General features: G+C 34.3%; 2 protein-coding genes across 7 annotated transcripts; both read left to right on the forward strand.

The window, feature by feature from the left end:
* Positions 1 to 1,004: 1,004 nt before the first annotated feature.
* On the forward strand, positions 1,005 to 19,319 carry LOC128226010 (uncharacterized). 6 transcript variants are annotated; one of them, XM_052935909.1, is made up of 15 exons: positions 1,062 to 1,294; positions 1,681 to 1,715; positions 1,970 to 2,185; positions 2,825 to 2,956; positions 7,311 to 7,436; positions 7,591 to 8,001; positions 9,239 to 9,368; positions 9,565 to 10,723; positions 10,818 to 11,046; positions 14,093 to 14,199; positions 15,188 to 15,332; positions 15,449 to 15,606; positions 15,889 to 15,932; positions 16,193 to 16,317; positions 18,072 to 19,319. In XM_052935909.1, exons 1-10 carry the CDS (start codon positions 1,257 to 1,259, stop codon positions 14,113 to 14,115), a joined length of 2,499 nt encoding a protein of 832 aa, XP_052791869.1. In that variant the 5' UTR covers positions 1,062 to 1,256; the 3' UTR covers positions 14,116 to 14,199; positions 15,188 to 15,332; positions 15,449 to 15,606; positions 15,889 to 15,932; positions 16,193 to 16,317; positions 18,072 to 19,319. The 6 variants fall into 6 exon arrangements, with proteins under 6 accessions (XP_052791866.1, XP_052791869.1, XP_052791868.1 ...); XM_052935908.1 differs by lacking the exon at positions 15,889 to 15,932; XM_052935907.1 differs by having other exon boundaries at positions 15,449 to 16,317.
* A 3,967-nt stretch (positions 19,320 to 23,286) lies between these two features.
* On the forward strand, positions 23,287 to 24,733 carry LOC128225701 (uncharacterized). Its single transcript, XM_052935610.1, has 3 exons — positions 23,287 to 23,319; positions 23,634 to 23,976; positions 24,164 to 24,733. Exons 1-3 carry the CDS (start codon positions 23,287 to 23,289, stop codon positions 24,712 to 24,714), a joined length of 927 nt encoding a protein of 308 aa, XP_052791570.1. The 3' UTR covers positions 24,715 to 24,733.
* Positions 24,734 to 25,285: the final 552 nt, after the last annotated feature.

Genomic DNA, 25,285 nt, shown 5'->3' on the forward strand with positions numbered 1-25,285 from the left:
GTGCATTAGACGGGGCTCCCTTTGTGCTGCCGCCCCAAATTTGTTCTTTAGGGAGTTCTGCTCAGATTATCTCGCACCACATTGGCGTTTGACAGCAACTTTTTAAACAAAACTTTCATTTGCTATTATAAATTGCGTTTCAAACATTGCTTTTCCTTGACGGAACCCATTTACATTTGCTAAAAAATGGATACTTGTTATTTGATTCTTATTTGAATACTTACTTCCTGAGCTGAATTAAATTGTATTTAGTGCTGCATTTAGTGAATGCAGTGCAATAATTGCTGGCTTACTTTTAAAACCTAAGTTTTGCGGTGGTACGATAAAGAATGGCAAGGTGACCAATAAATCTTTAATCCGATCAAAAATTTGGAGCATTTTTTAAAATTCATATATAGTCAAGTGGACCCAAAATTAATATTTTGGGCTGTGGCCGCTTGGGTCAGTTAAAGCTGTGCAGTGCCAAATTGGGTCCAGAAATATATATACATGCAAAGAGAATCTCGCCGTTTCAATGTAAATGAACGTAAATAAATATAATGAATTATCCAGTTCTATTCTTCATTTAAGTTGTCATTGTTTTATAAACGACTTCTGAAACCCAGCGTCAAATCAGGGCCTAAGAGGTGTCACTACCTGGACTCAATGTGTAACATGGCCATACTGTTAAGAAAGCATTTCTTATATAAACAGTATGGTGACAAGAGTAAATTGGTATTAGTAAATTTAGTTGATAATAAACAATCAATTTCAATGAAATGAAATAAAGCGCTGCCCTGCTGTTGCCAATTTTCATGTTTTGTATAGTCTGTTTTATCGATAAGTATTGTGGTGATAATCATGCTGTTACAATGAACATATATTGTCATAAATCTCACCGAGTTATTTTATTTACACTCGTTTGCTGTTTTTCCTGACGTGGGTCTTCCCCAAATAGTCATATAAGATGCAAAGATGTTTAAATTATTCTCTTCCTCATCTCGGAGAGAATGACAGAGAAGAGCGCGAGAGTGAGTAAAATTTCAGTGTCGAGTTTAAAGACTTCAAATACGGTATTTTTATGGAAAAGAGATTATTTTTGTTTTGATATGTTCTCAATAAAATGCAAAACGTTTTAATGGAAATTAACAATGGCTTTCTTCAACTAATCTGCATCGTAAACAATTGAACGGAAACACGTTTGTTTGTGTTTTCTTCTGGTTTTTTTATTCTTTCATTTATCTAAAGGAAGAAGGAAAGGTAGCAAATGTGTATCGATGTCGTGGATTTTCCTATGTGCTCCGTCGATCATTTGGTAAGTTATAAAACATCACTTCTTATTGTTTTTTAAATACCTTATTAAAGGGGAAAAAATGCAGTGAAATATCTGAAGCTATCCCCGCCGCTAGAAATAAAATATACTAAACGACCAGTTGGTATATCATTGGTTCTGTTTAGAAATGTTGTAATGCATTTGTTTACCTCGGAACCGTTAAGGACGCTATCCTCCTTAATATTTCTATTTTTGGAAGGACTCGAAAACACTCTTTGGTATGCCTTCAAAGACAAAATATAGATGTTGTTGTTTGTTTTATTTGCCTTTAAAAACTTTTATACATGCCAGTACATTTGAAATCAAATTAATTTTGTTTTTTTAAATGTAAAAAAGCTGACATCCTACCTTTTATACTTGACTTGTAGGACTGCATACTGGCTGAACAGTTTCCTTCTCACAGGTCCGTATTATTATTTTAGAATCCCAATTCTGTACGATTTAGTTTTCTTTTTGTTTTGAGTTCATATTAACGCATGACATTTCATAACAGTTATTGAACAAAATTAAAATTCGAAAATTTTAGCCACTATTTAAGTTTTTACAAGTGATATTTATATTAATTATAAACTTCTTCATACAGTACCAAGACATTGTTTTGCTTAAGCAACTGTTTTTATCATCAATTTTAAGAATTACTCGCACTTGCATATACAGATAGCTGTACATATGACCAATATGACGACTGTCCTGCCTGGGGAAGCTGTACAGCAGAGTGTGGAGGGGGAATTAGGTCAAGGACATGTAAATCGTGTTTTTGGAAATTGGAAAAGGATTTTACTGAATACTGCAACAGGTTCTGTTACAATGGATACAACTTTTCTGGTGGCAAATGTCAGTGTTCAGACTGGCGAAATGGACGGTGCTGTGAAAGTAAGTGATTATTGATATAATTTTATATCTATAACAAGTATAATTACACTAAGAATACTATATAAAAAAGCTTAAATAGTTTTGTCCTGTTAAAGCAAAGAAGTATTGAACTGTCATTAATTTCGTACTATACAATACGACTGAACATATTTGGTCATATGTCCTTCAACCTTACACCGACTAACCTACATGGCCTTAAGTTTATTATTTTATCATTAAAGATGCACTCTTATTCTCAAATATAATACCAAAATACCAAAATTAATAAACTTGTTTTAATTTATCAAAAAGGACAAATAAACGTTTTTATGAAGGATACCGAGTTTAATTTGAAAGAATTTGAAAGAAATGAGCATAAAATGAGCATAAAACACTGTATTTCTACCTCATGAGAATATAGTAGACCACAGTAAATCTTTATTTTCCATAAATGTATTATTTCGTAAGTTGTTAAAGGTATACAAGTCAAAATTGATGTTTGTTATACATGTGTATCCATGGATTTTGAAAAAGAGTGTCATTTTAACTGTTAGTTTATTTCTTTATTATATTAAATGAAAAACAATCTAAATACATTGAACACTGTCTTTCTCCTTGAACCATATTTATCAATATATTATAAAGTGATTCATTACACAGACTGCAACTTAAATTACAACATTCCGCACTGTCCCAAAAACAAACTTCAATGCGGTGGTAAACCAGATGGGATCCGATGCGAATTGTGCAATGATCCATACTACGCTGCTGGCTATGGCAACGGATGTCGTGGTGAGATTTAAAAAATTCTTTGAAAATAAGTATGCTACAAACTGAACTTAATTTTGTGTTTAAAATGCTGTTTTGTTTTGCCTCTAATAACAATTGTTGCATATTAAGTGTTAAATGTTATCCATAAAATGTAATTCTTTATTAGATAGATATATTCATGTTTATTTCGGCATATAATGCATATGTATGGTAAAAATATACATAGTTTGAATGAACTTAACTGCATAACTATACAACACATGGTATATCACAATAGAATACTACCAATACATGTATTTTATCTTTATCATTTGTATTATAAAAACATCACAAGATAATATCACAAATGCACCATGTCACACACACATTTACCAGGGACACGAAAAAATACATATCTTATCTTGTCTTTAATGGTTCAAATAATGCAGACATAGTTAAACATGTTTACATCTCATAAAAAAATAAATATATTGGTAAGCAGCTTATCCTAAAAATGTATGCGTATAAATAGGCTAGATACTACTGCCGAAATACATATTTTTACTGCAATTGTAAAACCATTTAGGGTGTATATAATTTTAACATCAACTAAGTAATGACTCTATAAACTCCATCCCAGATATGCAAAAGATTTAGACCCATGCAATTTCACCTTGGGATTGAAAAACATAATTCATATCTGAATCTTGTATTTTAAGAATGAAACATATCCGGTGTTCAAATATGCTCTGCAATAAACTGAGTAGCAACACCGTTCTTAATTCGAAAAACAGGACACAATGAAAACTGCTCAACACCTTCCTGGAAGCCACTGCAAAGAGCAGAAATGATAAACACTGTGTTCTAGCTTTAAGATTAATCGAATCAATTTACTTTGCGTTATTTGCAGTTGATCGTTTATTTTATGGTCAAAACTATAGTACCAAACTGAACAGGCTGTAGAGAAATTCTAACTGTGCCATAACAAGGTATGCTCAGTTGTTTGTTTTGAGCTTCTTCCGTGTCTGTTATGGTTTACATATTTCGGTAAGCCTGTCGGATCGGTGAGCTTGTAGACCAATACTAAGCTGGGAATGGTTTAACATAGGACCATGCAACCTCAGTCGTACGTTTCCCTTGACCCTTGATTACATATAAGTAGTTCAAAGGTTAACGTTACGGTAGAAAGTCTACTGAAAAACTTCCAACTTCTAAACATAAAACCTGCAGATGATCTTTTTTTAATGCAAGGTATCGGTCCGCTGTACTGGGGTCAAAATTTGTGTTAACTGTGTAAATATTGATACGTAATTGGGGTTATAATGTTTGACAAACATCTCCTGTTAGTGTGCTTGTTCGTGTAACCATGGTGGTTAATCATTCCCTTAAGGTTGTTTTGTTTTATAATTTTAAAATGAGTCGTCCAACTATTATATGTCATTAAATGAACCTGTAGCGAATATATAACCCTGATCAAATTTTTGTTTCGACAAAGTTAGCTAAAATGTGTATTAGTTGGTCCATATTTATCTAATAAGTATTACTAAATATTAATTCATTATATGAGCAAAGAAGACTAAGACTAACATGTTGACAGGTTATTCATGTTTGATACGATAGGTTGGTGTTTATTACAGTTTCCCACACGGGTAGCAAGAACTAGTATTTTATGCAAGTCAAACTCTCTTTCACGACAGTCTGTTCGTTAACCTCCACGAGCATTCACTCACTCATGGTTATTTGTAGGATAATATATTGTTGGCAATGGCTGTTGGTAAATTAATGTCAAAGTGAGAGGAATAATTTAACGAGGGTTTCATATGGTTTTAAGCTGTGTGGTGTAAAACAGTAGCCTAAAATATGTAATGTCTTGATTTCTATTTGACTCATTTGACTATATTTAAATATTGTTTCACAGAACGGGTTAAGATTAAAAAAAGAAAGGTTGTAACAACAGAACCATATCAACTCACTGTCAAAATAGTTCACATTGAGCTCAACCCTAACGCGCGAAGTGACGTAGTTTTCATATAAGCCGTTCAGAATTTTAACGTAAACAACTATGTGAGCAACATCGTTGTTAACTTGGGAAAGGGAAATGCTTTAAGGTGTGTCAATATATGTCAGTAAAAAGCACATCTGAAACAGCTGTCTCAATCGTTGTTAGAAATACTGTATATCACAAGTGTGTCCTTGGAACTTCTAGAACAGTAAGGACTGAGAGATTAATGACGATTAGGTAAACATCGTTGTTAACTTGAAAATAATCCTGATCAATAAGCTCTATGTGCACTTAGTGCAACAATAAGCCAAACACCATTGTAATATAATGCATAATACAGAGCCCGTATTGCAAGATATGGTTATTTATTATAGCAGGCCATTCCCTATCATTTTCCATATCCGAGACAAAAACATCAGCATACTGAAAGCCATTCCGAAAAATGTTCATTTGTGTTTGTATCATTTTAATACTTTAATTTTGTGTGCTGCTTATCTTCTTCTACTTGGGTAATCTGAGCCAATGTTATGGTTACGTATAAGTCACTGAAATCATGGAAATATGGGTAAACATGCTTCGGTGACGTTCAACACACAGATAATTAAGAAATATGAATTGAAATACTTCAGTTCCGTTTTAGTCCGGAAATCTAATAAGTCTGGGCGGAATGCTTCGATTACGTATTTGTTATGGAAATCTGAACCGAAATGCTCCGGTTACGTATTTTTCCGGAAATCTAAGAAACCTTGGCCAAATTGTTTCGGTTATGTATTAGTCCGAACATCTAAAAAATCTGGGCCAAAATGTTGCAGTTATGTATAATTCCAGAATCTGAGAAATCTGGTCGAAATGCTGCGATGACGTATAAGTTCGAAAATCTGACAAAACTGGCCTAGTGATGCGTTCATGTATTGTTCCAGAAATTTGAAAAATCTAAGCAAAGAAATTACGGAAATTCAAGAAACTGGCCAAAAAAACTGCGGTTATTTATAAGTCCGGAAGGCAAATCTCAGGCAAAATGCTGCGGTTACATTTAAGTCACGAAAAACGGAGATACCGAAGCCGAAAAGAAACGGTTATGTACTAGTCGAATATTAATAATGGCACCCAAAAACAAATAATGAAATTGTTGTTCATTCTTTTCTTAGTTATATTGCTTATTATAGCTATGAGATTGGTTCAAGGTCATCTTTATATTATGCATAACATGAAAGTCTGCGTGTAATTACAGTCTTATCAGTTAAAAGAAGTTCAAGACATTTCAAAACATTCGGATGAGGCCTAACTCATCGGTTTGTTGATAGCAAAGTCTAGTGTAATTAAGTTGTAAGCAGGTCCCCCTGAATTTCCCTGTCTGTCAGATATGTCAGGCAGTAAAAAGGTTGACATGTGCACTGGCCTCCGTTTCCTTCGATGTATTACTGGGACTGTATGTGCATGTCGGACCATATTTAGCACGAACTAGAAAACATCCTAGTACAGTGTTAAACATGCAGTATGGAAAACCGAAATATCAAAACTCAGTCTTATGGGCTTGCGTTTCAAAAAATCTTCCAAATATTAATCAAATAACCCTTAGCATGGAAGGCAACATATACAAATATTTCATCAACAGTAGCTTTATACGCATTTGTATTGAAAGGAAATCAATTTATATTGAACAATCAGCATTAATACTGACGCACTTTGGAACGTTTTGAATAGTTTCATGAAAAACTGACGGCCTATCACACCACTAAGGAGTAGATACACCCGAAGGAAAATGGACTGATGGAAGAGAGCTTAAATTCAGTGTTTTAACAAACTCCATTTTAATTTATATTTTCAAACATATCATATCATAGGTCGGAAATATAACCAGACTTTCTACCGTCGGAAAAATAAATATTAGCACTTAAAGGTTTTAAAGAAGATGAGTGTATATTTATTTAAGGATTCCCCTTTAAACATTTTTAACGAAATGTTTTAAAATACAATTTCCTAAATGGGACAAATTTAAGTTGCTTTAACAGGCCATATTGACTATTCAAGTAGGGAATTTTCTTATTCTGCATTGAATGTTAAACGTTCTTAGTTATATCTAAGATGTTATAGACAACTTACCCTAACATCGTAATCGTTTAAACGTGCATAAAACATTTATCTTTTCGATGCATTCTTAAATGTATACCATTTCTGATTACATTGTTGTATTAAAGATCTTTTACATTTCGCTAATTCTAATACGATACGAATTATAATAGAATGAACTCAATGAATTATTCTGAATTAAATTCACTATGCAGTATGTATCAGTATTCGCTTAAGACGTAATTAAAACCTTTAGTTATCAACTAGACTTATTTAAAAGAAGGAATAATCTTTTAAACAATGTCTTATATTTTCATATTCAAGTGTGCCCATCATCCATTCACCAATGTAAATACCGACGTTGCAGAAGTAGAAACAACGTCTATTGCAAGAAATGCTACGAGGACAACATTATATTCAAACGTTACAACAATGACAAGGAATGTCAGCGTAAGTTATTGTACATAATAAGTTTTTACAGATGATTATTGTTTAACCTTTTATAAACATTTTTTGGACATTACGATCAGAGATTTACACGTACATTGTATACATAAAATGTTATTTAATTTCAAACATTAAATCAGTTCGCCTATACAAATAGGAATGTGCTCTTGGAACAACCACTTTTGTTGGCCTGGACGCTGTGGCACAAACGAACTCACCAAAGACTGCCAATGTGCATCTGGGTTCAGAAAAGTTGAAATTCTCGGTCGCGAAATCCATTCAGGAGAAACCTCATGTCAGCCAACACAAAAGCCATTTATCGAAACTTGTAACACTGAAGTGATAGGCCCAATCGGTGAAAAGAAGGATGCAAAGAGCTCTACGTCAACTAAGTGTTCGTATTTGCAAGATATGTATGGGAACTTTCAGCCGTCTCATATAAACTTCAAAATGGTTGCTAGCTACCACATCACTTTACCTGCAAAATATAGCAAACCAAGATTTATTTATGAATCACGCTTTGGAATAACAGATACAGCAATCTATATCAAAAGGCAAACAGTATCAGGTATGAACATAATTTCAGACTGTCATAATAATAACAGCTTAAAAAAATGTGTTTATTATTAAATGTCGAATCAATACACTTTTTATGGCAGTTTGCCTGGTTTATTGATATTTCTTGTATTAAATAATGCATACTAAGCCGTCGGTTAGCTAAAGTTGAACGTGGATGGTGAACAAAGGGAGTGTTTAATACGCAATATGCTTCAAAATGCGGACACATGCAAACTGATAATTTATTTCATTTTTAACGTTCAACAGATTTTTACGCCCCAAACACGTTTCGTGAAGTTTGTATCGAACGGCCCCGAATATAACGAAACTGTGTTGTAACGAGACTATGTATATAACGACAACTTTTCTCGGCCCGTTTTTTTTTTTTTTTGAACGAAAATATAAATGTAACGAAAACATCTTTTTGTCCAGTTTTCTTTTTTTCGATATTTACTTAAAGGTTTACGGTTAAAGCTCCGGTTATAACGAAAACTCAGATATCGAGATTATTTCTTCAACCCACCGTGAACTAAGACCAAACAGAGAGTTTGCTGATAGCGAACCAAGATTATTGTTGCAAATATAATAGTCATCTTATAGCATTCAAAAATAATCATTTTCATAGTCCCTTGATTTTAAATGTGCGTTCAAACAAATGCCATATTTGGAAACAAAAACAAAATCCCATATATATTGTACAATTAGCATGTACTGGTATTTACTACCCAATATCATAACAATGTTTCCGTTTGACATTTATATATTTAGTAAGATAAAACGTGCATTTGTAAATGTATTGGTTTAGATCAACTAAAAACTCTTGCTGCAAGTTCCAAAAATGATAACGACTTGCTAGAGCATAACAGCATGTGCTCATACCTCTATACACGTATCGAATATAGGAGTTCTATTGTTTGCAGCATTGTTAAAGCTATATTCAAATAAACTTATAAATTAACAAATAAAAACCTTAGTCTGATGACAGAACAAAACAACTATTTGATTTTCGTGAAACATCCTTTCGACTCTTGACAAGTATATCCATATACGGATATAACTTAATGCCTCAAGGATTTCATTATAAGCCGAGTTTACTATTCAATTCTTAACCTTTAATTTGAAGGTCTATTTCGGTCATTTTATTCAAATGGCTCATTTGGCATTAGCACATGTTCATTTAAAAACAAACTTTAAGGTTGTGTGTTGTGTAGTATATCGTTTATTATATACTTTTTTTGTTTTTAAAGGAAGTTTTACAACATTGACTACACACAAACAATTTACAGACTATCATCAAAGTCAAATGGTTGAAGAAACAAGACATCACGAGGGAAAAATTATCTCCGATATTTCAAGAAAAGTTTTGAATGGCGAAGCGTTAGTATTGTTTCTGTTTATTTAGTTCTTTACATTCTCAATCAAATGGAATTCCATTTATGGCCATCTCTAAACTTTGGTGAACCGTACTTGTATAGAATTATACGAACGCATATTGCATGATTCATAAAGGACTGAAACCAATGAACGATATGCATTTATTTTAAAATATTACCATTTTTATTTTAAATTATAGATTGTGTTTGACGTATGAAGCTAAAGGCGGTGGATTTCTGAAGGCTCAAAATGTAAAACATACTATTCTCAATGCTGTACCGTTTAAAAAACAAACGACAGAACGAACAATCTGCTACCGTTATGATAGCCAACCACCCGAACACTGTTCAAAACTATTGACATGTGGCTCAGAGCCTCTCCAAGTTGACAAGCGGATAACACGTTCAACACTCCATCACATTGAGTTCAACGGTTGGGTCGATCCCGTCCCTCGTTTGGGAGCATCGCGCACCGCATCAAAAATTGAGAGCTATGAAGTTCGAGTAAACGAGGTCATGCCATCGAACGGGACACTAAAAGTAGATTACACATACAACGTTATACCCAGTACAATTGTGAACCACACAGTCAAAAGCATGGATATAAATCTGACTGCAAACGCCCCAAGGCTTTATTGTATTACACTAGAGGTTAAGGATGTTGCAGACAATGTTAGGCAGTGTCGTCGTTTTGTTCTCTTTGATAACACTTCGTCCATTAAAATTTGGAATGAACACCCATTCAGATTTACATCTGCTTCGCCTGGTACAAATTACACGTGGCAAACTCATCACAACGATGTCTGCCTCAGCTGGAAAGATTACTTTTACAACAATTTCTACATTTATAATGAACTTCTGAATCCTATTGAGCCCCTCTCGCATGTACTCATTACTGGCTCATACGATCAAATAACTGGAGAATTACCTGTTTCCGGGACATCAAATGTATATGGTATAATTGCATATAATGTTTCGTGGAGGCTAAACCATGGCTCATTTTCTGAAGAAAAACCTGTACCCTCTTTCAATAATCAATCGATTTGTAAGAATTTGAATGTTAAAGACGGCGATACATACACAGTGAACGTGAAGGCTATTGATATAGTTGGGAATACTCTCAGCGATAGCCGAACTGTATTCATTGATCGGTCAGCGCCACATCTAAACAACGTTTCGCTTGAGAAAGATGGGTACGAGGTGTTGTTTGTACATAAGAGCTCGGACCTGTCCGATATGAAAATGACATTTGATGCATTTGATCCACATAGTGGCCTATCTAACATATATTGGACGTTTGGAATAGCCGACACAATGACTGAGTTATTAAATGAGCATCTTGGTGTTAGGACCACAAATGTAAGCACATAACTGGTTGTAAACAACTATTTATTTCACTTGTGTGTTGCGTATTTTAATGAAGTGAGATAATAAACGCCCTGTATCGTTTCAGAATTCATGTTCATCAACACTGTGCTACTGCCCGGATATTGGTGACTGTGCGTTCTTCAGAAACACATTGCCACTTTATAAACTACAGGTTTATGCTGCAAATATGGGACATCATTACAAAAAATATTATTTTACCATCAAAGTAACAAACATGGCTGGGCTTTCAACAACGGAACACATTAACTTTCTTGTTCATGATTCGCTTCCTTCAGAAGGTGTTGTTTACGAAGGTGAGTAAAACCCTGTTAATGCAAATATGTGTGTATATATACAGGTTTTTTTTCTAAAAATAGGTTATTTAACATTGTTCTGTACCATACGAATATATATTTGGACGACTAGCGGCTTGTCCAATATGACTTTCCAAATGTGTTCAATTCCTAATGTATTTCGTATTATACTGAACAATGCTAAATGACTTTTTATTCTATACCTATAAATATACTCCCAAATATAATCTGTATTGTACATAAAAATAATGATAATAATCTTAAAAATAATAATAATAATAATAATAATAATAATAATAATAATAATAATAATAACAATAAAGATTATACTTATAATAATAATAATAATAATAATAATAATAATAATAATAATAATAATTTAGTAATAATAATAAAAATAATAATTATAATAAAATTATTGATCCGGTAATAACAGAAGCTTTATCGTAACGCTTTATCTAGAGCGTCTGTTGATTCGGATTTTCATTCGGAACCTTTTCACGGGTTTTGGTCTTCATCATAGGTTTAACATGGAACCCGTGATTCGTATAATACGGAAAAAAATGGGATTTTTGTACGCGCGTGCGTCCCAATACGGAAATATATTGTACGGCCACGTGGTTCCAAATAGCGAGTACGATTGGACGTATAAATTTGTAGAATAATACACTGTAGTTCATGACAAAGTATTTCCTGTACTCTTTTGATAATACGGTCTCTAAACCGAGCGAAGCTCGGCAGAGCCCTATTTAGGCTACATGCATGTGCGTATACACTTTCTTTCAGAAGTGCAATGACTATGAGCCTGAAAAAAAGACGTAAAGGTGATGGAACCAGTTTTTTTTGTTAATAAACCGTATTGAGCGCATGAATGCCGAACGTCAAAGTTTTATCAGAGCGTGACGACATTGTGTTCGGTAGTTTTCGTGATCGCATAATCGGCCGATTTCATGAAGAATACGTTCACACGAAAATTAAATCTACGAGATGCGAAATAGCGCCCCAGTAGTTATCAAAATAGTTCAAAGTATGCTTATAAGCAATTACTTTGAATACTGTCATATTTCTTTAGGTAGCTGGATATATATATTTTGTATTCACTTTAACATTAAAGATATTCATACTCATTGCTGACCATTCTAAACAAAGGTCGCTATCCAGTAGTTGTCATTATGGATTTTACAATACTATTTAAATGTTTGACAGTTGTTAATCGAGTAGAAATTGCCAAGAATTTATCCCTGTTTGATTACCGATTTAATCACGACCATGGACTACACCGGTACACATAGCATAGCGTGTCACGTACATGCAACAGGTATGATTTTTTGTAAAAACACCATCAGTAAATGAACGTATCAATTTCATAAACATATGACATGCAGTTGACCAGTTCAGAAATCGCTGGGCTGATTGAGATATTGTCACTGAAAAGATGGATGGGAGGTCTGAGAGCCACACCCATAGATAAATTATAACTCAGATTAAAGGATGGGAAAACAACTTTCAATCATCAACACGGCTGATAGAGAGGTTTAAACTAAAACGATATACTGGAATGGTGTGGCAGGAAACTCTTCTGCAATGCAACACCAATTTTGTTTGACATGTTGTTTTTAAATTAAGAAGTTTGACGGGGATGGTGCGGGAGGGATATCCCCTCCTGCCAAGCGAAACTGTGGCGAAGAGCGAGATTATGGCTAAAACGATAAAAGGACGGTAACGTTGCGGTCTGACACCATAGGTTTGTGAGTGATTGTGACTATAAAGATTAATGGTTTTGCTTTGATCCACAGATTGTGTGAAAGATTGTAAATTAATAGTGCGGAGGGATGACCCCGCTTGCCAAGCATCACTATGGCGGATGACAGATTGTGACTGAATATGTTGGTAGGGAGCTAGCGAGCTGACACCATGTATGTGTGAGAAATTGTACAAAGAATATGGACGGGGAGGGTTTTCCGTATTGCCATGCAATACCGTGATTGTGTGACAGAGTTTAACTCAAAAGTTGGCTGAGGAGGGGTGTTCCCTCATGCCAAGAACAATATGGCTGAGTGAGAAATTGTGACTGAAAAAAGTGATACGGTGAGTGTGGAACAAAATCATGGTCATTTTAGTTATTCTGAAAATAACGATGTACAAGAAGATGTTAATACTTGTCAACAAACAGCTTGGCTGAGATATTAGAATTAAAAACATTGATGGGAATGGTGTGGCAGGGTTGTCCTGCCAAACAACACGTGTCAGTGTATCAAAAAGTAACTTAAAGGTTGGATTGAGAGGGTGCGGGAGAGGCCTCCCCTCCTGCAAAGCGAAACCATGGTGGAGTGCGAGATTGTGATTGAAAGATGAATGGGCGGTTGCATGCCAATGGTGTTTTTTTGGGCCATAGATTGTGTGAAATATTGTAACTAAATAGTCTGTCCAGGGTGTTGGAGGGCGACCGATTCCGCCAAACACCACGCTGAATGAAGGTTGCGACTTAAACCATGAACGGGACGGGTTGTTCCCTTTCCAAGAAACAACATGACTTAGTGAGAGAATAAAGTCCGCTTAATGTACATGTGCACCTGTATCTAATTAAAATGTGCACCTCTATATTTATACGTGAAATTCTAAATACAGAGTCGCTCCTTTCTGTTACATTTTTAAAAGGAAGGTGCACATCTTTCATAAATACAACTGCACTTCTATATCATAAATGGAGGTGCACCTCTATATTTAGACCGGCATGTCTTTCCTTGGACCTGCACCTTAAAACATAAGGTGCAACTCTATTTTTTCAACTTACATCGCCGTTTATCGACTTTTCACTAAAATGCTAAGTCAAACTGTACTGGCTTGTTCATACTCAATCTCATGGTCAAATTTGTTATAAATAGCCATTGAGTCAAAGTTCCTGCTTGTTTATTAAGTAAAAAAGTATAAATGAGATGACACAGATACCATTGCCGAATGAACGAATGTAAATGTTATTCAAATTATGTAATCTGATGTATCCTTTGCATTTTTTCCTTAAAATAGTTTACTTTGGCAATTGCAGGGAGGGAGGTTTTGAGTGGTTGACTGTAAAGACCATCTGTATTTCCGAACACATCCATGCCATCTGGTTTTGACATTACAACTGTGGACTGATGTTCAGCAACGCAGGTATTGCCATGTTATGTTAAACTGGAAGCAATAGGTTTGAAAATAAACCGGACATTTGTCAAGTTTTCCCTGAAATAAAGTCAGAGAGGCTTCCTAACATAGCCAGTTGCCATTATGTTACTTGCTCTTTGATATTTACATTCGCCTATTATGACTTCATTGTTTATTTCAATATTGTGCTCCGATTGGATAAGCGTCACGTCATTTAACAAATGATGTACGAGGTTGCAAATATCAGCTATTCTTTTATACCATCGTATGCTATCTGTTACATCTCTTTAAGATCAAATGCTCAATCTTGAAGATACTGCCATTTTTAAATTGTAATAATTAATTATCTAAAATGTAAATGTAAGTATTGATCGTAATTATTCCTGCAGTTATGCTTTATGAACGCAGTTCCTCAAGCGAGCAAATGACCAAGAAGCTCTAGCGAGTTTTTTTAGGAATTTGCTGGCGTGCCCTACTGCGTTAATACAGCATAAACACATTTTTTATTCAAATGGGACTGTTTTCAAGTGAAAAGCCAGGTCAGTGTCTATATGAAACAGTGTTTGATATAGAAAGAGCTTTTGGAGGGGTGGCATACTTTAATTTTTTATAAATTCTAAATTTATGTAGATTTCTGGTTGAAATTTGGCCAGTTGACAGTTCTTAATCATAAAATATTGGTGTTTCGGTATGAAATTTGAAAATATTCTATGACATAATATAAATCAATAATTTAAAATTTTCTTATATAGTTTTGACATTTTAAAAAAAACCCACCTACTTTTACTTTCAAATTGTAAGTATACCAAAGGCTGGTACCTAATGAAAGAAAGCCTCACTTTCAATTCTAAAGTATAAATGGAGGGATTTTAAAATATTAACAACATAAGTTTGCTCAATGAAAAAGCACGGCCAAATGCCAACAGGCAAATTGACGCGGCATATGGTTAGGTACTCTCACGAACGGTCCAATAAGGTAAGGGGTTGTCCATTCCAGGTTTCCTGATGGCAGGTGACATAGGTAACATGTTCACAGGTTGCTGTACTGGAATCATCTCAACATTTTGGCTTAATCGCACCTGTCTTGAGACATTTTTGGTCGGTGTGGAACACTTAAATGTTGAACCCAGCAATTTAACCAGGTATGCCAGATATGTGTTACTTGAGTCTGTTGTTTAGGCTTTAAGGGCGTCGATGATTGTATGTTTGTGTAGTTGTTGGTATTGTTTTATTTTCCATTTTTTATTTTTTTAAACAGGCCCAGAATGAAATGATGAAAACCAGCCAGCCCACCCGCCCGCAAAGCTGCCCATCCGGCCAAGCTGTACCTGTTGTACGCCAACTTGCTAACATGCGGTGATTTGTTAGTACTTCCAGATCATATAATGGAAAATTATATCCAAACTGAAGCGTAATGTGAGTCAGTTTGGTCATATACGGATAATGTTTGTTTTATTATTAAATGAATTTCTTTCATGCTTTTTGTCAATCGTTTCTGGTGCGGCTATGACATAATATAATTTTCTAATGAAACTGCTGACTTCTATTTGTCTTTAGTCTGTAGTGTGCATCTATTCGCACATTTTGATTGTTCATTTTAGCAAAATTATATTAATTGCAAATTCTTTAAGCAATAAAAAAAAACCTTACTACACATAATATGCAGATTGTTTCATTGAGCGAGCATATGATTTTCAGATTATGGACAAAAATACATCACCTTCAACAATCACAGCAACTCAGTGAGATCCCGATTTTGAAAAAAAAAATATTGCTAGCTTTCATTAATTCATTAATTCATACTATCAATCATTCATTTATATTCATTAATTCATTCATTTATTCAGTTTATTCATTGAAAAACTTGCCATTTCAAGGCAAATGAAATAAAAAGTGAGCCGGTTTCATTAAAATTAGAGCCTTTTCCCTTCATGCATTAAAGAAAAAACATAAATATACTCAAAATTCCATAAAAACACGAATTTATTGTTTCTACGGTCAGCCTGGTTGCTGTAGCCACGGAGGTATTTTCAAGGACAAGAACCAATGCTGGTAAAACGTGGTCTTGTGATGGAATTCCATACCGGTTCTCGGCAAGGATTTTCTAGAATGGAATACCGTCTTCAAGTAAGAAGGAATTCTAAGCATGTCTGGTTTTAACGCTTTCATAAAGCATCTGGGTACTCAGTTAGTTGAGATTAACCTTTGAGTTGTTAAAAACTGATTGCAAAATGTCCAAAAGACTATATATTTCATAACTTTTGTCCTGAAAATCTTTGAATTCATGAACTTTTCTGCATATTTAACAAATTTATGACTACATCAAAGGTTGTGCGTGTCTCGAATGACTGTTTTTCATTCTTTAACAGTAGAAGCATTGCTTTTGTATTTTTACGTTTATTATTATTGGTTTTATTGATAAGTTTCCTCAAGTTAATGCATACTTTGATAAGATTTACCTTTTGCATTATATCTTTATTAAGGATTGTTGGAATAAGAGTGAGGTTTGTGCACATAAACTGGTTTAAACCCCCCAATAAATTTACATTTTACGGACCGTTATAGGCGGTACCTAACAACTCTTGATAAACATACATATTTGTTATATATATAGTATGTACGCACTGTGCTGTTCGTGGAGTTTTTTGCTGTTCTTGTATGTTTCTTGTTTGTGATTTAGTGTTCTATGTCTTTGACGTTTGCCCAGTGCCACTAAACCGGGTTTATGTGTAAACCTTTAGCTACTGAGCTTGTTTCTGTAGTATTTTGCATAAATATTGCTTGCAGATTATAATGTGCCAAAAAGCTACAGTTAGCTGCGGCTCACCCCTCCCCCCTCGGTAGTAGTCCTGCAATCTGAATCAGGAGGTGCAGTTCGGAATCCAACATTTCAGAAGAATGAAGATGTTAGTCAACTCTGTAGTACTTGTCTGTGTGTAAATCTTTCAAAACAGTGAGATTTATGGCAAATCAATTAAAATTAAGCAACGTATAGGCAATGGTAATGGGTTATACTCTTAAATCTATGCCATATTTAGCCATCCAAACAGATACTTAATGTAAAATATAAATGGTTTAATAATGTTATATATGCATTTTCTACATCATGTAGCCGACCCCCTTATGAATACACTAGCAGTTATTATAAATCTTTCATTTTTGATTGTTTCTTTGCCATTTCTTTTGTTGCGGAGGCGATCAGTTTGGCATATAGTGGTGTTTAGGCTGTCTATAATCACAAGATCACTAAACAAAATTGTTAACCTGAACAGTTCTGTTACCTTTGTATAGAAGTGGACCAAAAAAGCATAAATTGACAAGTTGAAGCATTTCCATTTGGGTCTATGTCATTTTGTATATAAACACTAAAGTGATAAATTGGAAAAAATCTTTATTTTGCTTAGAAAAAAAACTTAAAGAGTTGGCAGGTCATTTTTGAAAGCTACAATAAAAACTTTACTTGGTCATTTATTTTAATGCATATGGAAATAATGGCTCTTAAAAGGTTTGCGGCTTACCTTTGGATGGGAATTGCTATTCCTGCTTGTAATGAAAATACCACAGTTGCTGATACTTGTCTCATTCTTTAATTGTTTAATATATCATTGCCAAACTTTCAGTATGTGTTGCATATAGCCTGAAATTGAACTATAGTAGTTTTGAATTCTGTTTTTGCAAAACTAGTATACGCAAAAACTGTTTTGAAGTTAGTTAGCCAGGTTAGTGTTTATATGAACTATTAAGTAAAAAAAACTGTGGTCTTAGGCCAAATTTACATATTTTTAACAAAGATGACTTCATATGTTGGTGTGATAGCCTCTTCATCTATGTCAATGTAAACAAATTGTGTATTACTTCATTTGTGTGTTAATCTGTTTCAGATCGGGAACCATCACTTCAGTACCGTATTCACCAGTAACGTTTAAAGCAGGATATCAGATTGATCACTTCAATACCGATTCACCAGTAACGTTTTATCCAGGATACCAGAGTGTCATCTGGGATTGATCACTTTAGTACCGTATTCACCAGTAACGTTTTATCCAGGATATCAGAGTGGCATCTGAGACTGATAACTTCAGTACCGTATTCACCAGTAATCTTCAGTTTGCAGTTATGCTTATTTATTATAAATTAATGAAAACAAGTTTTTAAACATCGGGTGCAAATGATATGTGTCAGTATTATATAATAACCATGTCTTGTTTTTGTACAATATCTTCTTCAGCTGATAAACCATGTCCTGATTCCATTATAATTCCATCTTTTATCGATATATGTTGAATTTTTATATGTATAAGTTATTGAATGTTTATTTTTGAGAAAGTCGTAAAAAAATAATGTAAAGGCACTGTATATAATGCTGGAAATAACATGAGTTAGCCTAGTAAGTTCTAAAAATAAAGTGTATATGCACACAACAGTTCATCTTGCATTGCTATCTCAAAGGATATAGTATTTAACTGAATGAGCTAATGTTATCATAATTAAAGTGCATTCTTGTTCTGATTATGTTGCGAACTGTAGTCTGCTAAACTGAATATATTACAATTTTACAACATATTAATATAGTTATCATATATTAATATCAATAACTTATGTTTCATGGATAACTCTATGTATTTTTTTTAAATGTTATAGATGTATTTTGGTTTAATGTTTTTTTTAACGGTTACAATTCTTATATTTTAAATATTTCAATGTGTTTATACTTTTTTCATACATTGTTATATTCAATGATTGAATGGCGCTAACAACGTCAACTACAGGGGACTTATATTCATTTCAAACTGCTGAGTGTGTCAAACAACTTTTCCGGGTTATTTGCAAAAGCTTAAAAATCTAAAATATACACAATGTTGTTTTACGTATTAGGATTGTTACGTACAGGTTGCTTGTCAGATAATTGTAGAATCTATGATAATTGAATTTAAGTAAATGCAATCTGTTTTATTTACAGTGTTGTGTTTAAAGTAGGAATCATTATCTTGTACTATCACGTGCTTGTATGATATACAGTATTGGGTAAACTAGTGTATGTAGTGTGTTTGTTTTAATGTATAAATATTCAATTTCTTTTGCATTGCCTTAACCTTACTTGTAATCAAATACGATTACCGATATTTATGAAAAACACGAAAAAAGGAGAGAATGAAAAGGTTTCTTCGTTTCTTTGCGAGCATTTACCCTTGCACACAAACGATACAATCGTTTATCTCCCCAACGATAATACATTTATTACTTGGGACATCAGGAAGGCGAAAGTCAAATTGATGATTTCTTTATTGGATTAGGATTTAATCCTACCGAAAAGGTGGGTCCAGCCATTGTAGCGTATCAGTCTACGCAAAGAAAACCCTACTTTAAACGAGGACATGAAGGCATAGGTTCTGATAAGTTATTCTACATCTTCATGAAAATTCTCAATAAAACTGGCTTGGAAAACATTGCAACTGTAGGACCGGTAGTCATTGATCAAACACCGCCTTTAAATCGAACTCTTCCGCCAGTTACTATGGACAATATATACATTGTTTTTGGTTGGAATAGCAACACATTCTATGACGATGAGCAGACTGCACAAATCGATCAAATATATTTCCAGGTCGGTAGGTATACTTTTTTTCTAACCGAGTGTTTTAACAATTGAAGTGTGCAAATCAGCATCGTATTTAGCCGCATGTTTTACTTACTGTACTGTAGTTTGATTCTAGTTTACAGCACATAACGGTATTGCCGCAACAGCTTATTTGGAATGGCGTCTAGATACATCTACCCCGTGCCCTTTGTACTCTGGTTGATGCTTTACGTATCCACTTCGCCGTTTTCAGCTACATAAGACGTACAATAACCTCGAGTTTTACATGAATATGCATGTGTACAACAATGCCGGTGATTATCTAGCTGTAGTAAGCCAATCCTTTCAGCATCAAGATATCCTCCAAGACAAACTGTCATATTTGATATAGATCCCTCAGTAAATAACAGTATTGTGGACGTTGACGCTCACTTTACAAAGAAGGTGCTCTGTGGAAGATGGATACAGTCCATACACAACGGTAATTTAGTTTTGAAAGTAGGTGCTGGACTATCAAATACGACTGATGATATAGTAAATTTCAAATCGTAAGCAACAACAACTCGTATTGTCTACACTCTAGTGATATTCGAACGAATGTCAGATACTTTTTCTTGCTAAAGTCATCCCGCAACGGTGTATTTTCAATTTCTTATTCTGATGTTGTAATGGTTTTAGACAATGAAGATATAATGTGTTCACTATCAGTCAGTTTTGGATATGACACCGTGAGTCCAGTAGCAAATACATATGACGTAGTATTATCGAACAACTCAGCGCGTGTGAAGGTCAATGAATCGCTGCACGTTGGTAAACGTTACATAATTAACATTCCATATAAAGTTGATGTAACGTCAGACGATGGAATTGTCACTACAGAGGGTATTGAAACGTTTATTCGACCATTTGTTAATAAACCGGCACTTGCTATACACGTTGAAAATACAACCAATGTCCGTGAGCATTTAAGTATTCAAGTATCGTTGTGCCCTGTACCGAACGTTCTTTTTCATTCCAAACGGCTTGTTGTTAGCTGGAAGTTTATCGACCATCACCTTGGTTTTCTTTACATATAGTGTTGGCATAAGTGAAACAAAATCAATGGCAGGACAGAATAAAAAAGTATGTTGTACCTTTCCAATCGCGTATCGACAGCAACCATTTCGTTTTGGAAGAGTATAAGTTTTTACCCTACAAAGAGTATATTGCTGAAGTACGGGTCTGTTCTAAGCTGGAATGCATAGATCCGATACAATCAAATGTGTTCTTTATTGAACGGCAAAATTCAGTTTTGCAGATAACTGAAGCATCTTCATTTGTTGGATATACGTCTGTCCGTCTCATAATACATTGGTCAATTGAGGACAAGGATATCGGTATGGCATTTTATCAATGGACTTTAGCTCAGGATGCAGAGGGTCGAAATACCCTTATCTCTTGGAAATCTATTGCTAATAATTCTACTGATATAAAGGTAAAAATAAGGTGTTGTTCTATTAGAATATAATTGACATTATATGATATGTAAATGGACATAACTTTTGAACAACCTACATATAAATGTTTTTAAAATTGACCTTATACACAACAATTATTGGTTGTATTTCTACTGCCCGTCCACGGTCATGTTTCTTTATATGCTTGTGTTAAAGCATACTCCGTCAGTTGACAATTAATGTAAAAAGCTTACGAAGATGAACATTGGAACTTACGACGCTAATGTAGTTTAAGACTTTGATACTGAATCGGAATCTTGGACGCAAATTAAATCGGTAAAAAGTTCATTTTTTAATTGTAAACCAACTAAATAATGAAAATAAATATATTACATACATAATTTCTTTTACTAATTCAAAGTTCGGATGTTGGAGACAAAATAACGTTTCTACATGACAATGAATTTGATTTTGGAACAATAATATTATGTCCAGCCGCGGCGGTTTTGCACGCGTATGAGCGTAACGTTACATTTTATTTGATGACATCACGACGTGTACCAAATGATTGCGACACAGAGGTAGCGTGTTTACAAGAAAAAGTCACATCGGATGGTTTTGTTGTTTTTGACGAAAGTAACGTGTTTCTTCACACAACATTCTATTTTTGTTCCCTTTTAAACACGACACTTGTTGAGAGGGAATGGTTTAATGAAACATTTGAGGAATTTCGGTATTGCAGTGACGGATTTATTTTTGACAACACTGCTCCAATCCCTGTTGGACAAATTAATGTCCAAAACTCCAATGGGTATATAACAGACATCGAACATGTTGTTATCACATGGGACCCGTTCCATGAAGAAACAGGGGCTACTCTTATTGGACATCCAGAAGACATACAACATTATTCTATCGGCGTTGGTAGGCACAGTATTCTAGTTTCTTGAAACAAAAGACATATGGCCATGATATTACTTACATTATTACAATGTGTCGTGAAAATGCAGTTTTGAATTGGTTTATTTATATATATATAGGGTGATATACGCATTTCACTTTTTGAATTTGCTTCTTTTAACATTATAGCATTTTATGTTTTGAATGGAGCATTGGAATTCATAAACAGCCGTATGGTGAAGGGATCTTTGATTTGCAAAACGGATTTCCCTGGGTTGATATAGGTTTGCGGCAAGAATTTGTTCACTGTCTGCCTGTTAATAGATCTCTTGTGCATGGTAGTCTCTACGACATATACGTTAAAGTTTGGTTTGGGCTAAGTAAATACGCGATATTTACGTCGGAATCTATTAAAGTCGATCAAACACCTCCGAATGTTCGTAGAGGACGATATATCATTGAAGGCATGGACAATTGTGCAACAGATCTGGACTTCACAGAATGGACAGATAAAATATCGGCATTTTGATCCGGGGTCTTTAGTGAGCAACAGAACGAGATACAACAGTATTCGGTTGCTTTAGGAACATCTCAGAACGGTAAATAAATTAATATATGAGCATGTTTTATATTTGAAGCATGTTTTTTTTTCCCGAAAAACTGTTTATTACATTGACGCTGGAATCTGAAATTAGTAGGTAACAAGCTTTATTAATACCAATGTTGATGATTTGCTGTCGTTTCAGTCGATGACGTATTTGCATCTGAGAATATTGGATTGAAAACTACTATTTCCATCGGTAATCTGACTTTGGAGCACGCTGTTAGATACTATTTTACTGTCACTGCCGTGAATACTGCAGGGCTTTACACTTCGGTATCGTCGGACGGATTTATAATTGATACATACAAAATGTTTATGTAGACTCAGTTATTCTCCAAATCAATCGATTCATCACTAGAATTTCAACCGCTTGGAATCATAAACACATTTCTGTATTTTCATATACTTTCATGTCTTTTGATAGTGTGACCCAAAATATAAGCATCAGTGCTGAAATTGATAATATCAAGAATATCTCAGAAACAATGCATTTACATAGATGTGAGTCTGTTATTGAAAACACAACAAAAGCTCTTCATGTTCGGCAAATAAGACATGATGCTGTAGCTGTTACTGCTATGGTTCAAGATAAGGAAAGTGATCTGAAAATGGTATGAAACCGAAATTATAATTATGAAACCGGGAGAAAATTTATCATGCGTACTATGTTCAACCCAACAATACAAAGTATAGAATATAGATCTATTAGAATAACTAGTTTATAATGTAACGTTTTATTACGTTAAATTAGTTGACTCATTTATGGATACATGTTGCATACATCGGGGAGTTTATTTTCATGGTGTATAGTGTTTGTATGATAATCATTAAGTATGTTATGTTTCCATTTTGAGTTCATTTATAATATTTATTTCAATCACTACTGGTAACGTTCTTATATATATATATAATGATTTCATTTCAGGTACAAATTGGTGCCGGTACGACACCTGGAGCGTTTCAAATTCAGCCCCTTACTGCCATTCATGCGGGTATAATTAGTGGGATAATAAAGGGCCACTTTTCACATGCGACAAAAATATATACGACAGTTATTGCTGAAAATTATGCTGGTTTGGCATCTGTATTCCAGTCAACAGAACCAATTCTTATTGACCACACTTTACCGCTAATCACTGATTTATATGCATCAGCCACGGTAATCCACGTAAATGAGACGGAGGAGATTGTTACAAGAGTCAAGGTCAATGCAACCTGGAACGTGCATGACGATGAGAGTGATATTAAACATTGTACTTGTTCCGTTGGTAAGTCTAAGACAAAGCATAATATTTAGTACATATAGTAATTATAGGTCCTCTACAGAGACAAACGTCAACATTCAATGCTGCAAGAAACGTTTACAGTTTATTATCAATATGCTTTTTACTCTAAGCTAATGTTTCTGACGACAACACATATACAATTCATACTCGAATTTATATTATTGAGCAGGAATGTTTCCATACAAAGCCAATATACAAGACCAATGGTATGCAGATAATCAATCATCTTGTGAGTCGACCCTCTTGCAGCTTAAACACGGCGATAAGGTGTACGTCAATATCAAATGTGTAAACAATGTTGAACTTGCGACAACAACAACTGTAGCTTCAAATACACTGTCCATCAATTTTACTAAATCAAACGATGTAACTGTTAAAATTATACCTGTTAACGAAGCTCCTTTCAGCACAATACCGATTACTGTAGCCCCGACGAAAATACAATCAAACAAATCTTTGGTGCAAATAAGTTGGTCTGAATTCAAACATACATCCGGTATTGACTATTACGAATATTGCATATCAGACGAAAGAAATACCATCATAGTAGATTGGACAAATGTACAGTTGAAGACAGTGGCAAGTGCACATGGACTTATTCTAAACAATGCAGAGAAAATGAACGTAAGCGTCAGAGCAACAAACACTGGGCAGTATACAAGTGAGGCCGTCAATGCTTCTTTATTCACTATAAGCGAACCTTCAGCATTGTCAGGTTAGACGATAGAGTTCAGCAATTTCAGAGCAAGTTAATGTTCATTTTATTGAATGGTCCATTTTATGTTGTAACGGACTGGAATAAACTTGGTTAAAACTATTATATTGTTCGAACGCATTGATGGTAAAAATTAAATTTTACTCTGAATAGGGTTGTAATTTAACTGTCTTGATGTGTACTTATACATGTAAAAATGGCATAAATACTATTTTAAGGAAGAGGTTAAAGAAAGAATAGTCGTACGAAATCAATGTGAACTTATTTAGCAGTCATCTTATAAGTATCCTTCTTAATGAAAAACGAAATATTTTCATACAAAATTAAACTTGAAATGTGTTTATACTAATACTCAGGTGACAACTACCATTTCTTGGACTATCTTCGTTTGTGATAGGTTTTACATTTCCTATGATAGGTGTCTATTAAAGCAAGTTATTGTATTACTTGAAATAATGTAAATCTATTATATATATTTATTAAAATCAATTCTTATCGTTATTTCAGGAAACCCAATGCTTGTATCTCGAAACGGGCATATTATTCACATCGATTGGAAACCAGCATTCTTTACAA

This window comes from Mya arenaria, chromosome 3, assembly GCF_026914265.1.
Source record: "Mya arenaria isolate MELC-2E11 chromosome 3, ASM2691426v1".
Lineage (NCBI taxonomy): Eukaryota > Metazoa > Mollusca > Bivalvia > Myida > Myidae > Mya > Mya arenaria.